At 34.1% G+C, this 12300-nt stretch overlaps 1 protein-coding gene across 1 annotated transcript in view; it reads right to left on the reverse strand.

Annotated features, from left to right (window-relative positions):
• Positions 1-3206: 3206 nt before the first annotated feature.
• LOC106671176 overlaps positions 3207-12300 on the reverse strand; it is an 86320-nt gene continuing 77226 nt past the window's right edge. The window contains exons 5-6 of the mRNA XM_014402068.1: positions 3277-3388; positions 3207-3229 (exon numbers count right to left, since the gene is read on the reverse strand). Coding sequence (XP_014257554.1) covers positions 3207-3229; positions 3277-3388 — 135 coding nt within the window. The remainder of the gene's footprint in view (positions 3230-3276; positions 3389-12300) is intronic.

A 12300-nucleotide genomic window follows, 5' to 3' on the forward strand; every position in this document is an offset into this window, starting at 1 on the left:
ATATTAAAATAAGTATGTTTTAATTAATACAACGACAGTAATACGTGTAGTTTGAATAAAAATATGAGTCACCGGTTCTTTTGTCTTCGACTGTACTCGATGCGACCCAACGAAAATCTGGACAGTGGGGATCGCAGAGCGTCGGGTAGGTTAGCGTGGCATAGCATCGGGTAGATGTGCCCGGGGGTAATGCAACCTTATGGAAAAACGGAGTTTGGATTTGCGTCGGGTAGCATCGGGTAGCGTCGCATGGCGTAGCATTGGGTAAGTGTGTTTCTGGCTTAACACTCATGAATGAGAGTATAGGGACAGGTCTGAAATTAACAAAACAAATGTATTGGTCTGATTTAATTAATGCGTATTTAAGAATAAAAATAAGTGTAAATAAAAAACAGCTGTTAAATTCTGGGACGCCGTGTTGGTTGCCTACTCCCAACGGCTAGCAATGTGATTTTCGACCTAACATCTCATTGGCCCTGGCCTGTTAGAATGAGCAATGTTATCTAGCCGATTCTTACAAATTTACGTCATCTCTCATCATTTTTCTCGATCTAATAGGACTTAACAGAGTTAACAGGGTTAACTTGGGGGCGTCGGTGGCCGCAACGGTTTAGGTGTTGACACGGCGCTCACGTACAAATGGGCTTTTTTTCAAAAACACTGGCACCCCGAGGGTTGATATAACCTTTGCTGTTGCGAACCCTCATAAAAAAAATAAATAAAAAAAAACAGGGTTAACACAAAGATCGTGAATACCCTATTATATTAGCAAATACTGTACGAAAATAATTACAAATTATGGATTAATTTTTTGTTTTTTGATTAATTACTACAAAAAATTAAAAGTATACATTAATAATAGATTAGTAAATTAATGATAAAATTAATAAAAATTAAATTAATTAATACGATTATTTTGTACGTCTAATATTATTTATGTACTTAATTAAAATAGGAGTTAAATCAAAATCTGTTACATTATTAATGCATTTATCTCCATGTTCAATCTAGTGCCCTCCCTTCGTTGAAAATATGTAACACTGTTGTATTTCAATATAAATTTAAATCGTGTTTTTGTTTCATTTAGACGGTCCTTAAATTCCGAAAATTAGTCCGATTTAGGCAAATGTTCTTTAACTCTCGTTTAATTTCTCTATCGATATGTTGCAATCATTTCCATTAAGTTGGTAAACCCCGTTTTTTGCCATGTTGTCATTGCTTGTCTTTAGGTTTTAAGAGGATGTTAGTTTCTAAGTGAACACGTACCTCTAAAAGCTATTCTAAAACCTTCTTGTTTAAGAATTTCACCTGATAGTTCTAACTAGCAACCCATCATTAAATATTTCTTGATATCCATTGTGTTTTTCTTTTTTATAGCTAGCGAGTGTTAATGGAAGTTGTAACACATACGGTCTATGAGCCAACTGAAAGTAGCAACTTTTTGGGTCCTTGGGTGAGAAGAATCCGCTCGTATCATAGTGTTAGTAGTTGCAGGTTTTCTATATACGTCTATTTCAATTTCATATTTCTGATGTTGACGAGACGAAGATACTTAACTACGAAAAAGCTCGCCTAAAAACTTTTTAACATTTAAACCTTGTACAGAACAAAGCCAAAAGCTCTGGCTTCCTTTTGGGTTCTTAAGGCGAATTTTAACGGAACACTATCAACCTGGCAGCTTAAATTTTGTAATCAATATTATCCTCAGACAGATGAATTGAAAAATTTGCCATTTCTTGTAAAACTCTCATAAAATGTTGATTTTATAAGAAAATCCGATTTTTTAAGTACAGCTCAGTCCAGTTAATCCGAACTAATTGGGAGCGGGCGCGGATTCGGATAAGCGGAAATTCGGATTAGCCGAAAATTTGAATGAGAAGGAAGCAGCAGTAAAAATAGTCAAATCGTAGATAAATCGGATCAGGTTTCACTAGTGAGGGATGAAAAATAAGCTGGAAGTTTGCAGAAAGCCTGGACAGGATGCATGTGTAATTTTTTTTCGTTTTTGATCATTTTATTTCGCCCATTTTCGCTATTTTGTTTTTCCAGATGCGACTCAGTTTCTCGCTTCAGTTTTCAATCATAGTTTGCATTGAAACATTCCACTCAGGATGGCGAGAAACTGAAACGCCTCTGTCTAATCAAATGGCGAGGAAAGACAGTCCAAAAATTATCGAGAACCACTACAGGTTATTACAGACATTAGGACAAAAGGAGGGAAAATTCAAAAAGGTGTGGTTGAGATGGGAAGTTAGTGTCCGAGTGGATCGAGGTCACGATAGCTCAAGTGGTAGAGCAGCGGCGCATCAAGCCGAAGATTGTGGGTTCGAATCCCGCTCGTACCATTGACTTTTTTATTTCAACTGAAAACCTTAATTAATTGTAAGTTATTACAGACAGTTGAGTTTAAAGCCATTATGAAAAAACCCTTCTGTTGGCCAACTCAGAATTGTTTTCTCGATGGTTATTTTTTTCTTTATTAACACGATGAAGTATGATAGTAGTAGTATGATGTATATTATTGGAGCATGAGCACCAAAGTTTCCGTTTAACTTTGCCTTCTCTATTAGTTGCTTCTTCCAGAACAACTCCTGCTTCCATTAAGCTGGGCGCTTGGGATGCACGAGGACGAGTACAAAAAAGTTTTTAGACCAGCGAGTAAGCCGTGAGCTGCAGAAGACTTCAAGTAAGTCCGATCTTCTAAACATCTTATTTTGTAAGTATTCACTAATTTCGTGGTCTGCTTGACCAATTAATAGCTTACAATTAATTAAGGTTTTCAGTTGAGATAAAAAAGTCAATGGCACGAGCGGGATTCGAACCCACGATCTTCGGCTTGATACGCCGGTGCTGTACCACTTGAGCTATCGTGACCTCGATCCACTCGGACACCAACTTCCCACCTAACAACATCTTGGGTTCGGATCCCGCTCGTGCCATTGACTTTTTTATCTTAACTGAAAACCTTAATTATTTTATAAGGTTTTTTCCGTCCGTTTATCTCCAAGGTTTGACAAACGAAAGCAATTATTGTTCATAGATTTTCTAGGACGCTAGAAAACTGTAGTTCTCTCACTGTTCAATTTGATTAATAAAAGAATTATAGATACATACAATAAATACAAAAATATATAAAAACATAGTTCGAATTTAAAAAATGTGTTGAAGATAACTGGGTTAAAACCAAAATTATGAGCTAACTCTTCTTATTCTTCATGCAAAAGCTGGTCTAGAAAAACCGTAAAAACAGTTTATAAATAATTAAAATATTTTTACTTGTTCCTGTTGCTGACATCGCCATAGTTAGGAGAGAGGTAGCGTAGGTCCCAATGCATGTAGATCCATCATGCAAGCATAAGTCTGCTGCCAGGAGCATACAGCTCATTCCCTGCGTTACAAAAAAATATCATTAAAATACAAGAGTTGTTTTTGTTTCGTTTTGTTACAATAAAAGAAGTGTGATCTCAGAAAAAAGAAAACCTGTTTATTATGCCGTGGAAAATTCAAGAATAAAAAAATCAACTCAGTGTCTCTTAACTATGTTATATTAGTTAATTTTTTTAAATTTGTTTTAGATTCAATTTATCTTTAACCCTTTGATTATTTGGCTTTAAGCAATGCTTATCCGTTTTTACTTACGGAAAGTGAAAAGTAACCAGTTAAACAAGAAAGAAAAATAATGTTTCTAGAGAGATGTGACAGAGGAACTTTCCAGAGTTTGCCAAAAAAAAAAGACGACCAACTTTGACGGTTTAATGGAGAGTAATCCACATTATACCACAGGGAAAGTTAGTAGAGAAGATCGGATCTGCGGCCAGTGAAGTGTCCCATTTGCGGAAACTTGGGTATGTCAGACCCTTCGAAATTCGGGCGGTCCAATCGTTAAACGAAAGACATAACAATTCCCCTTTGCAATCTTACAATCAAAAATTAACGATTTAACCTTTTGACAAGCGGCAAAAATTAAAAACAGATTTTGCACGAATTCATCGTACATTGACGTTAATTTCATTTTTAAAACAGACATAAATGTAGAAAAAGATGAGCGAATTAAAAAATTAATGCATGATAAAATATTAACATGTCTTTACTTGATGTTGTCCGCTCCATGATTATGATTTTATGAGATACACGAGTACCAAATTTTGATCAATGATGCACGCCGTCCAGTGGCTGGAGCTGAGTCAAAGCAAACGTTTTAATTATGCAATCTGTCGTTATTTGTTAATTGCGCTTACTAAATGGTGATAAGTTATTTAGGAAGATATTTACGTCGGTGTTTTCAAAACGCGAGTTGATTTTAGACTGGCTTCTTAAGCAACACCACCCGACGTTGACTCGATGACTTATCATCTTATCTTAATTCTCAGAATGGTGCCACTAAAGAAACTTTACGCTTTACGAAAGCTCGACTGGCAATTTCGTTCCCGAGATAAAACATAAGCAAAATTAAAGGATATTTTACCATGTACTTAAAATTGAAAATATTACGGATAAAGTAAAAACTGGCGACTAAAGTTTATACTGAATAAGTAAAAGACTATTCATCAAAGTCAGCAAGTTGAAACGTGCTTAAAAAATAAATTAAAATTATCTTCTAATTATTTTACTAAACTGCTTGATTAATCTTTTTCTTTCATGGCGTTTAGTTAATGATCTAAGTGGAGCTTCAACTATAAAAAGAATTTAATTAAAAAATTATATATTTTAAACAATTCAAAAGGGTAGAGACAATTTTTCGAGTTAAAATATTTTTTAACTTAAACTACAACCCTTTTTACATGTCCCTTGGGATTCCGTGTTTTTAAAGATCTAATATTTTTTGAAGATTGCGTCTCTTTAGCTCGTCTTTTTAAAAGATCGATAATATAATTTTAATATAATAATTATAATGTTCTATATCAAAAAACATCCAAAGAAATAAATCTATCAACTCTACGTTGGAAAAGAAATCGGTACTTCGCGACGTTTTTATCAAGTAAATTGGGCGGCAACGGGGAAAAAATCGAGGTAGATTTGTAAAATCGCTTCTCCTGAAATGTTGTAATTTTTCATACTTCGGTGAGCTTTCCGTCAAACTTCTTCATCACATCGAAACGATTGATTTTTTCATTTTGTATAGTAATGATAGGTAAATAATCGTTGCGAGCAATTATTTTAACCGCCCAAGAGTGGAGAAATAAATGTCTCTCTCCTTCTCACACTCTCTCTCTCTCTCTCTCTCTCTCTGATCCCCCATCAAACATTTAACCCTGTAAATTATTAATAGCAGTCAAATTATCAATAAATGTCCGGATGATGGGATATGCTTTCTTTGCTATGTAATTGAGAGTTTTCATTTCTTGTCTCTCTCTTACGCTCTCTCTCTTCCTCTCTTTCTCTCTCTCTCTCTTTAAGTAAATATTAGTCTTTTTATTATGAAACAAAAATATATATTCACACTCACACTAACACTCAAAATGATAACTTTACACATACCTAATGCCTCAAAAATTTCACAACAAAATAAAGTAATAATCTGTTTTTCATTTGAAAATCCATGTTTAATTTGTACTAACACAGCTTCAATTTTTGGCACGATAAATAAATTAAGTAAACTTATGTTTGATCATTGTTATTGCTGGAATATCAATACCATCAAAAGTAGAATTGTTGTTGATCTTCACTGGTTTATTTTTATAAATGCATGCTCAATGTATTTTTCGCTTTTGTTTTGATATCACACTATCAGATTTGTGTATTGTTAACGTTGTTGATTTGTTATATTTATTTCTTTAAGACACAATGAGCGAAGGACTATCTGAAAATATTGTAAAAGAAAACAAATATAATGTAAATATCGCTCATGTAAATGCTAGCTCTTTAGTTAGAAACTGGAATGAATTTGTTATTATGTTTGGCTCCGGGAAATTTGATATTATTGGGGTATCTGAAACTTTCTTAAAACCGAATTTGAATGTAAATTTGAAAAACCTTCCCGAATATCAGTTTATTAGAAATGATAGAACGGATAAAGGAGGTGGAGGAATAAGGGTATTCATTAAAAAAAATTATTCATGTAAAATCATAGACTCCTCTCCCTCAAATTACGACCGAAAGCCTGAATACCTATTTCTTCATGTTAGAAGAGGAAGTAAAAAGATATTGTTATGTATGATTTATAAGCCTCCAAAAATTGGTTACTTAGAGTATGTATTTACTAATATCAGCAAATTGATCCCTTTATATGAACATGTTGTTTATTATAGGCGATCTAAACTCTAATGTGAATAATGTAGCCTGTAATTATGAAAATATTCTGAAGAAAGAAGTTAATAAGCTAAATATAAAAATCCTACCTTTTACAAATACTCACCATACGTCAATTTCCGACACATTTATTGATTTTATCATAGTAAACGATATTAATATAGTAAAACATCATGGGCAAAAACAAGCTACAGGTATATCACACCATGACATGATTTTCTGTACTATAAATATTAAAACTAATAGACAACTAAGAAAAATAATGTATAGAGACACAAAGAGTATTGATGTGAATAAACTACTACTTGATGCTGAGCAAATGGATTGGAATCAAGTTTATGATAAGGCTAAATTGGATGATAAAATCGAGTCACTCAAAGACTTAATTACTGATCTATATTATAAACATACCCCATTAAAACTATTTTCAACAAAAAAAAAATCCGGCGCCTTGGATTAACAAAGATATTAAGGAATTGATGAAATATAGGGATAAACTGCATAAAATATTCAAAAGAACGAAAAGCGAGGATGATAATACAAAATATAAGAAAATTAGAAATAAGGTAAAACAAGTATTGAGAAATGCACAGAATAAATATCTTAGAGATGTACTTGATCAGAAAAATAACCCTAGTGACTATTGGAAAATCTTAAAAAATAATGGTATTATTAAAACAAACAAAAAACAATAAACCATCGAACATCTCGCTTAATGAATTGAACAAACATTTTGCTGGAAAAAATATTGAAATCGATATAGATTGTTTTAATAAATATGTAAAATTAGGAAGAGAATCGAATCTTGCAGAATTTAATCTAACAAAAATAAAAATAGATGAAGTGGTAGCTTCACTGAAAAGTATTAAGTCAAAATCGGTTGGTATTGACAATGTGCCTGTAAAAATATTACAGTTACTTAAAGATATTATTGCACCAGTTTTGTTGCATATATTTAATTTTTTTATTAGTATTAATACCTATATATAGAAAAAAAACAATTATAATTCCGTTAAAAAATAAAAACAATCCTATCAGTTGTAATGATTATAGAGGAATTAATATTATAGGTGTCATGGCAAAAGTATTTGAGAAAATTATATTTAGACAATTACAACAACATATTAGTAGAAACAATATCCTTAATGAATATCAATCTGGATTTAGACTGGGTTACAGCACAGAGGCTGCATTAATAAGGGTTATGCGCAGGTGCCCCTTATGCAGAGAAAGGTTGCTCGATGTGTCCCACATAATAGAGGCGTGTCATGCCTTGGCTCCATACAGAGAGCGTGTAGGCATGCCGCCGGATTTAAGAAGAGTCCTCGAGCACTGTAGCGAGTTTCAGAGTCCCCTGTTCCGCTTTTTAGGGGAAATTGGGTTTTTTATTGTATATAGTATGTCTTATGTGTTATGTGTCTATATGTTTTGTCTGTGTTCATGTATTTATTAGCGTGAATGGCGAGGGGTGAGGGTGAATATAACGTCATCACCCCTCGAACGATGAAAGCGAGTGATTGTGTGTTCGGGGTCGATGGCGGAATATTTATAAAAGTACCCCATCAACCCCAATCTAGTTTTGTTTATGTGTAGTTAGAATATCAAGTACTCCACCGACCAAAAGGAATGAGTGTACTGTATGGATGTATTTAAGTGTATGAATGTATTTATTTGTATGAATGTTGTGTTTGAACGGGTATAGAATATAGAATATAGACTTAGTGGGGGACTGAAATGACCTAGATGTCGGTAGCCCCAGCAAAAAAAAAAAAAATAAGGGTTATGGATGATTTAAGAAAAAGTATAGATGAAAGAATGGTCTCACTTTTAGTCTTAATTGACTTTAGGAAGGCTTTCGACTCTGTGCAGCATACTCTATTATTGGCAATCCTTAAGTCACTACATTTCTCCGATGGCACGATTAAATGGTTTTCAACATACTTGATAAACAGGTGTCAATGTGTTAAGGATGTAGATGGAGAGGTTTCAGAATGGACAAGGTTATTATCTGGAGTTCCTCAGGGAAGTAATCTATCAGAGATGCTTTTCATTTTCTTCATAAACCAAGTTTCACATGTTTTAAAAACGTCAAGAGCATGATGCTCGCAGACGACCTTCAAGCATATTGTTCAGATAACAAAGAAAACGTGCATCTAATGGTTGATAAGATGAATAATGACTTGAAAGAACTAAACAGATGGTGTGAACAACATAGGGTATCAATAAACTATGATAAATGTCAAGCAATGCTGATAGGAACTAGAAGAAACTTAAACTATGTAAATGTTAAAAATGTAAATATCTTAATAAATAACCACAAAATACTGCTGTCCAAATCATTAAAGAATCTTGGTGTCACAGTCGATGAAACATTGTCTTGGTCAGAACAAACCATCGATATTTGTAAAAACACTTTCCAAAGCCTTTGTCAGCTGCGAAAAATCCAGATTGATCTTCCACCTGAGGTAAAATTACAAATTATAAAATCTATGTTGTTCCCAATCTTTGATTATGCTTCCCTATGCTATTGTAATATAAGTAAAAAAATTTAGAAAAACTACAAAAAGCACAAAATGCTTGTATCAGATATGTTTGTAATATCGAATAAGTTGATCATGTCACACCATATTATGCCAAAGCAAAAATTTTAAAAATTAAAGAAAGAAGAGCACTCAATGAACGATTACTTCTTGCAATCCGGATCTCTGCGAAGCTAGTTTGTTCATAGTACCATCCTTTTCAATTATCGAGTCTTGATTTATTCTCGTACATTCCCAATCTGGACGTTTTATAGTTCAGTTTTAGCTAATGATTAAATCTGATGAATCCATTTATACTTATCCTAGTTTCCGTTTGTGCACATCATTGATCACGACGCAAACGAGCCTCCAATTGGAAATCTCGACGGGGGGAAAGCTTCGATTCTGGTCCTGATTACGATGCACCCTTGACCTTTTGCGGAAATGAAAACGCCGTTAAGATTCCCTGAATGGGGATGGGGGTAAGATTTAGATTCACAAGGGCCCGAAGGGGCACAGAAAAGGTTCGATTACCCAGGGGATACGGCAACAGCAGTGAAAAAAAGATCTGGTCGTTTGACAACGGAAGCACCACCTTCATTACTGACACCTCTCCCATCATACCTTACAACATTTATATATTCTTTTTCAAATATCTTCATATTCGGTCGAATTGTTGTTTGAGGTTTTAGTTCAGATAAGAATTGAAAACAATTAAACAGATCTAATCTATTTCGGCAAATATCCCCCCAACAGGATGTTATACGTCCAACAGAAGGCCATCTTTTAAACTTTCATTTACAATTCAATGCTACGAACCTCTAATTTTCTACACTATACAAATTTTCCGTCGTCTCTCTCAAACCTAAACCCCACAAACCGCATAGCCCACATCGTCTTACATACCTAACTTCTCCCAATAATGTCCGAAAAACCTTTACATAGCCATCCTAGATTTGCATAAAACCACTCTATTACATCTATTCGGATGAATATTTGCAGAACAGACAGAACTGCAATTTGTTCTGAAGCCTTGTTCCCAAGGCGTCTGAGGAATAATTATTTGCTGAAATCGTGAGAAGCCGTCAGTTTGAGATAGTTTAGAAAAACACCTTTTTAATCCTTTTTAAAAAGATAGTTTCTACTCACAGTAAGTTGTTTTGCAACGATCCGGATTTCGAGCCTTTTAGCTCATCATCAGGTTGTAGAGGTCCTTCAACCTGATGATGAGCTAAAAGGCTTGAAATCGGGATCGTTGCAAAACAACTTACTGTGAGTAGGAACTATCTTTTTAAAAAGGATTGAACACCACACTCACTCCATCATTTATCATTTCTACACCTTTTTAATGTTTTTGCCGACGTTTCGACCTTTATTCGGGTCATCTTCACGATCTGGGTGAATTGCAAAACATATGTCGATTGGAAAAAATACAATTCTGATGTAAATATAAATTTTGAACCAAGTATTTCATACTCATATAAAGTTTGGTGCCATTCTTGTGGTATGATATTGGTTCTGTGTGAAAATGTTGTGAAACGTGAATTTGTTTTCTGCTGTTTTTATATGACAGGGTGGGGGACGCGGTAAATCTGAGAAATTTTCTTTGATCATAGGCGGTTTTATTTAACTCAAAGGAAGTCGAAAATTGGGATTTTTCTGGATTGGATTTGTGATTCGGGGTTATTCAATATTGAAAAGGAAGTTAATGATTAAAGACAATAACGAATGAAAAGGAAATACAAAAATAACGTTTAACAATTTATTTGCTTTATGATGTTGGCGTAGCGAAGGCTGTGATTGAATGTACCTGTTCTGTAATTAATGCTGCGTGTGACTCTATTAATGTAAACCATTTCTAGAAAGTTTCGTTTGTATTTTTTTTTTCATTGTTTACTATTTATATTTTGTGCCAAAGATGTGGGATTGGTTCTAGTTGACGTTGATCGGCCTACGTAGTTTAAACTGATACCGATACTGATAACCGTAGTTGTATTGGATCTTCTTGAGCTCATTACAGGTGAATAAAGAACATCACTATTGGGTTTCACCAAGCTTTCGGCGAATGTTCCGCCATCATCAGGGCCTAATTTATTAAAAAACAAAATTTACATGAACAGAGTTACATAACACATCTTATATAAATACATTACAAAAATACAATTACGTACTTAACCCAGTTGTTAGGAAAATTCAATTTATTGCATATGTTTGTTGTTTTTTTGAAGTGAAGGTGAAAATGAATCTGTATAATAAAAAACAAAAACCGCCTTGCTTAAAGTCTAGTGACCCTCATCGGTCATCCTTTGGTTTCACTTTTTCATAAGTTAACACTAAATCTCAGGTACATGTATTTCTCTATCACAGATACGTTATATATATATACAACTTTTTTTTACTGTTTTTTAACTTAAAATTATAATTTAACTATATACATCTATGTTCAAGGATTTGACTTGTAAGGACTACTACCATGGCGCCCTAAAGTTTACAGTGGAGGAGGAGAACAATGGTAAACTTCCATACTTGAATTTGGTCACTGAAAGAAATGATTACAGATTAACGACCAATTGGTACAGAAAGCCCACTAGCAATGATAGGTTCCTGGATTTCAACTCTTCCCATTCTTTCTCTCTAAAGGTGAACTGTGCCAGAAATTTGATAAACCGAGCCTTGGGCTTGAGCGACTCATCATATCTGGCACAAAATGTAGCCAAGTCCAAAAAATGCTAAAAACAAACCACTACCTGTTGGCACTGGCAAGTAGGATCATAAATGAATTTAAAGAAAAATATTTCAGAATACTGCTCTAATGGATAACATTACCCCCAATGTCATGTTGGAGGGAAGTGATAAACCAATTTCATTTAGATCAATCACATATGTTTCTAATGTATCCCCGAAAATCAAGAAATTGTTTAAAGATAAGATGGAGAAAATTGGTATCATATAAATTAGATGTTTGCATTCAAACCTAAAGGCGAAGAGCCAATAAGCTCACAGTCGAGTGTGATTTACAAGGTGTCATGTGCGGGTTGCCATATCCAGTATGTCGGGCAAACAAAACAAAAAGTAGAAATAAGAATGAACCAACATAGACTGGACTGTATAAATAGAAAGAAAACCACGGGATTGGCAACACATGCGACTGAAAGTGGTCATTTCTTCAAGTTGGACTCCCCTGGGATCCTGGGCAGAGAGTTGAACTTGGAACTACTTTTGGAAAAAGTCTTTTGTTCATGTTACGAAAAACACTTGTAATTTACAAATGGATCGACTGGGTTCCATCATGGCATATTCGGGAAACCTACAACTATTCATGAATCGAAATAAAGCGCAAAGTGACGTTGGTGTGTCTAATCACACCCGGATTGATAACAGGGATAGGTCCCTTATCATGTTATAATCGTCCGATGTGTGTTCTCAATTTTCTTCAAATCCTTGTACATAGTTGTATATAGTTAAATTATAATTTTAAGTTAAAAAACAGTAAAAAAAAGTTGTATATATATATAACCTATCTATGATAGAG

The sequence above is a fragment of the Cimex lectularius genome, unplaced genomic scaffold (assembly GCF_000648675.2).
Source record: "Cimex lectularius strain Harlan isolate CLEC.00 unplaced genomic scaffold, Clec_2.1 scaffold141, whole genome shotgun sequence".
Classification (NCBI taxonomy): Eukaryota; Metazoa; Arthropoda; class Insecta; order Hemiptera; family Cimicidae; genus Cimex; species Cimex lectularius.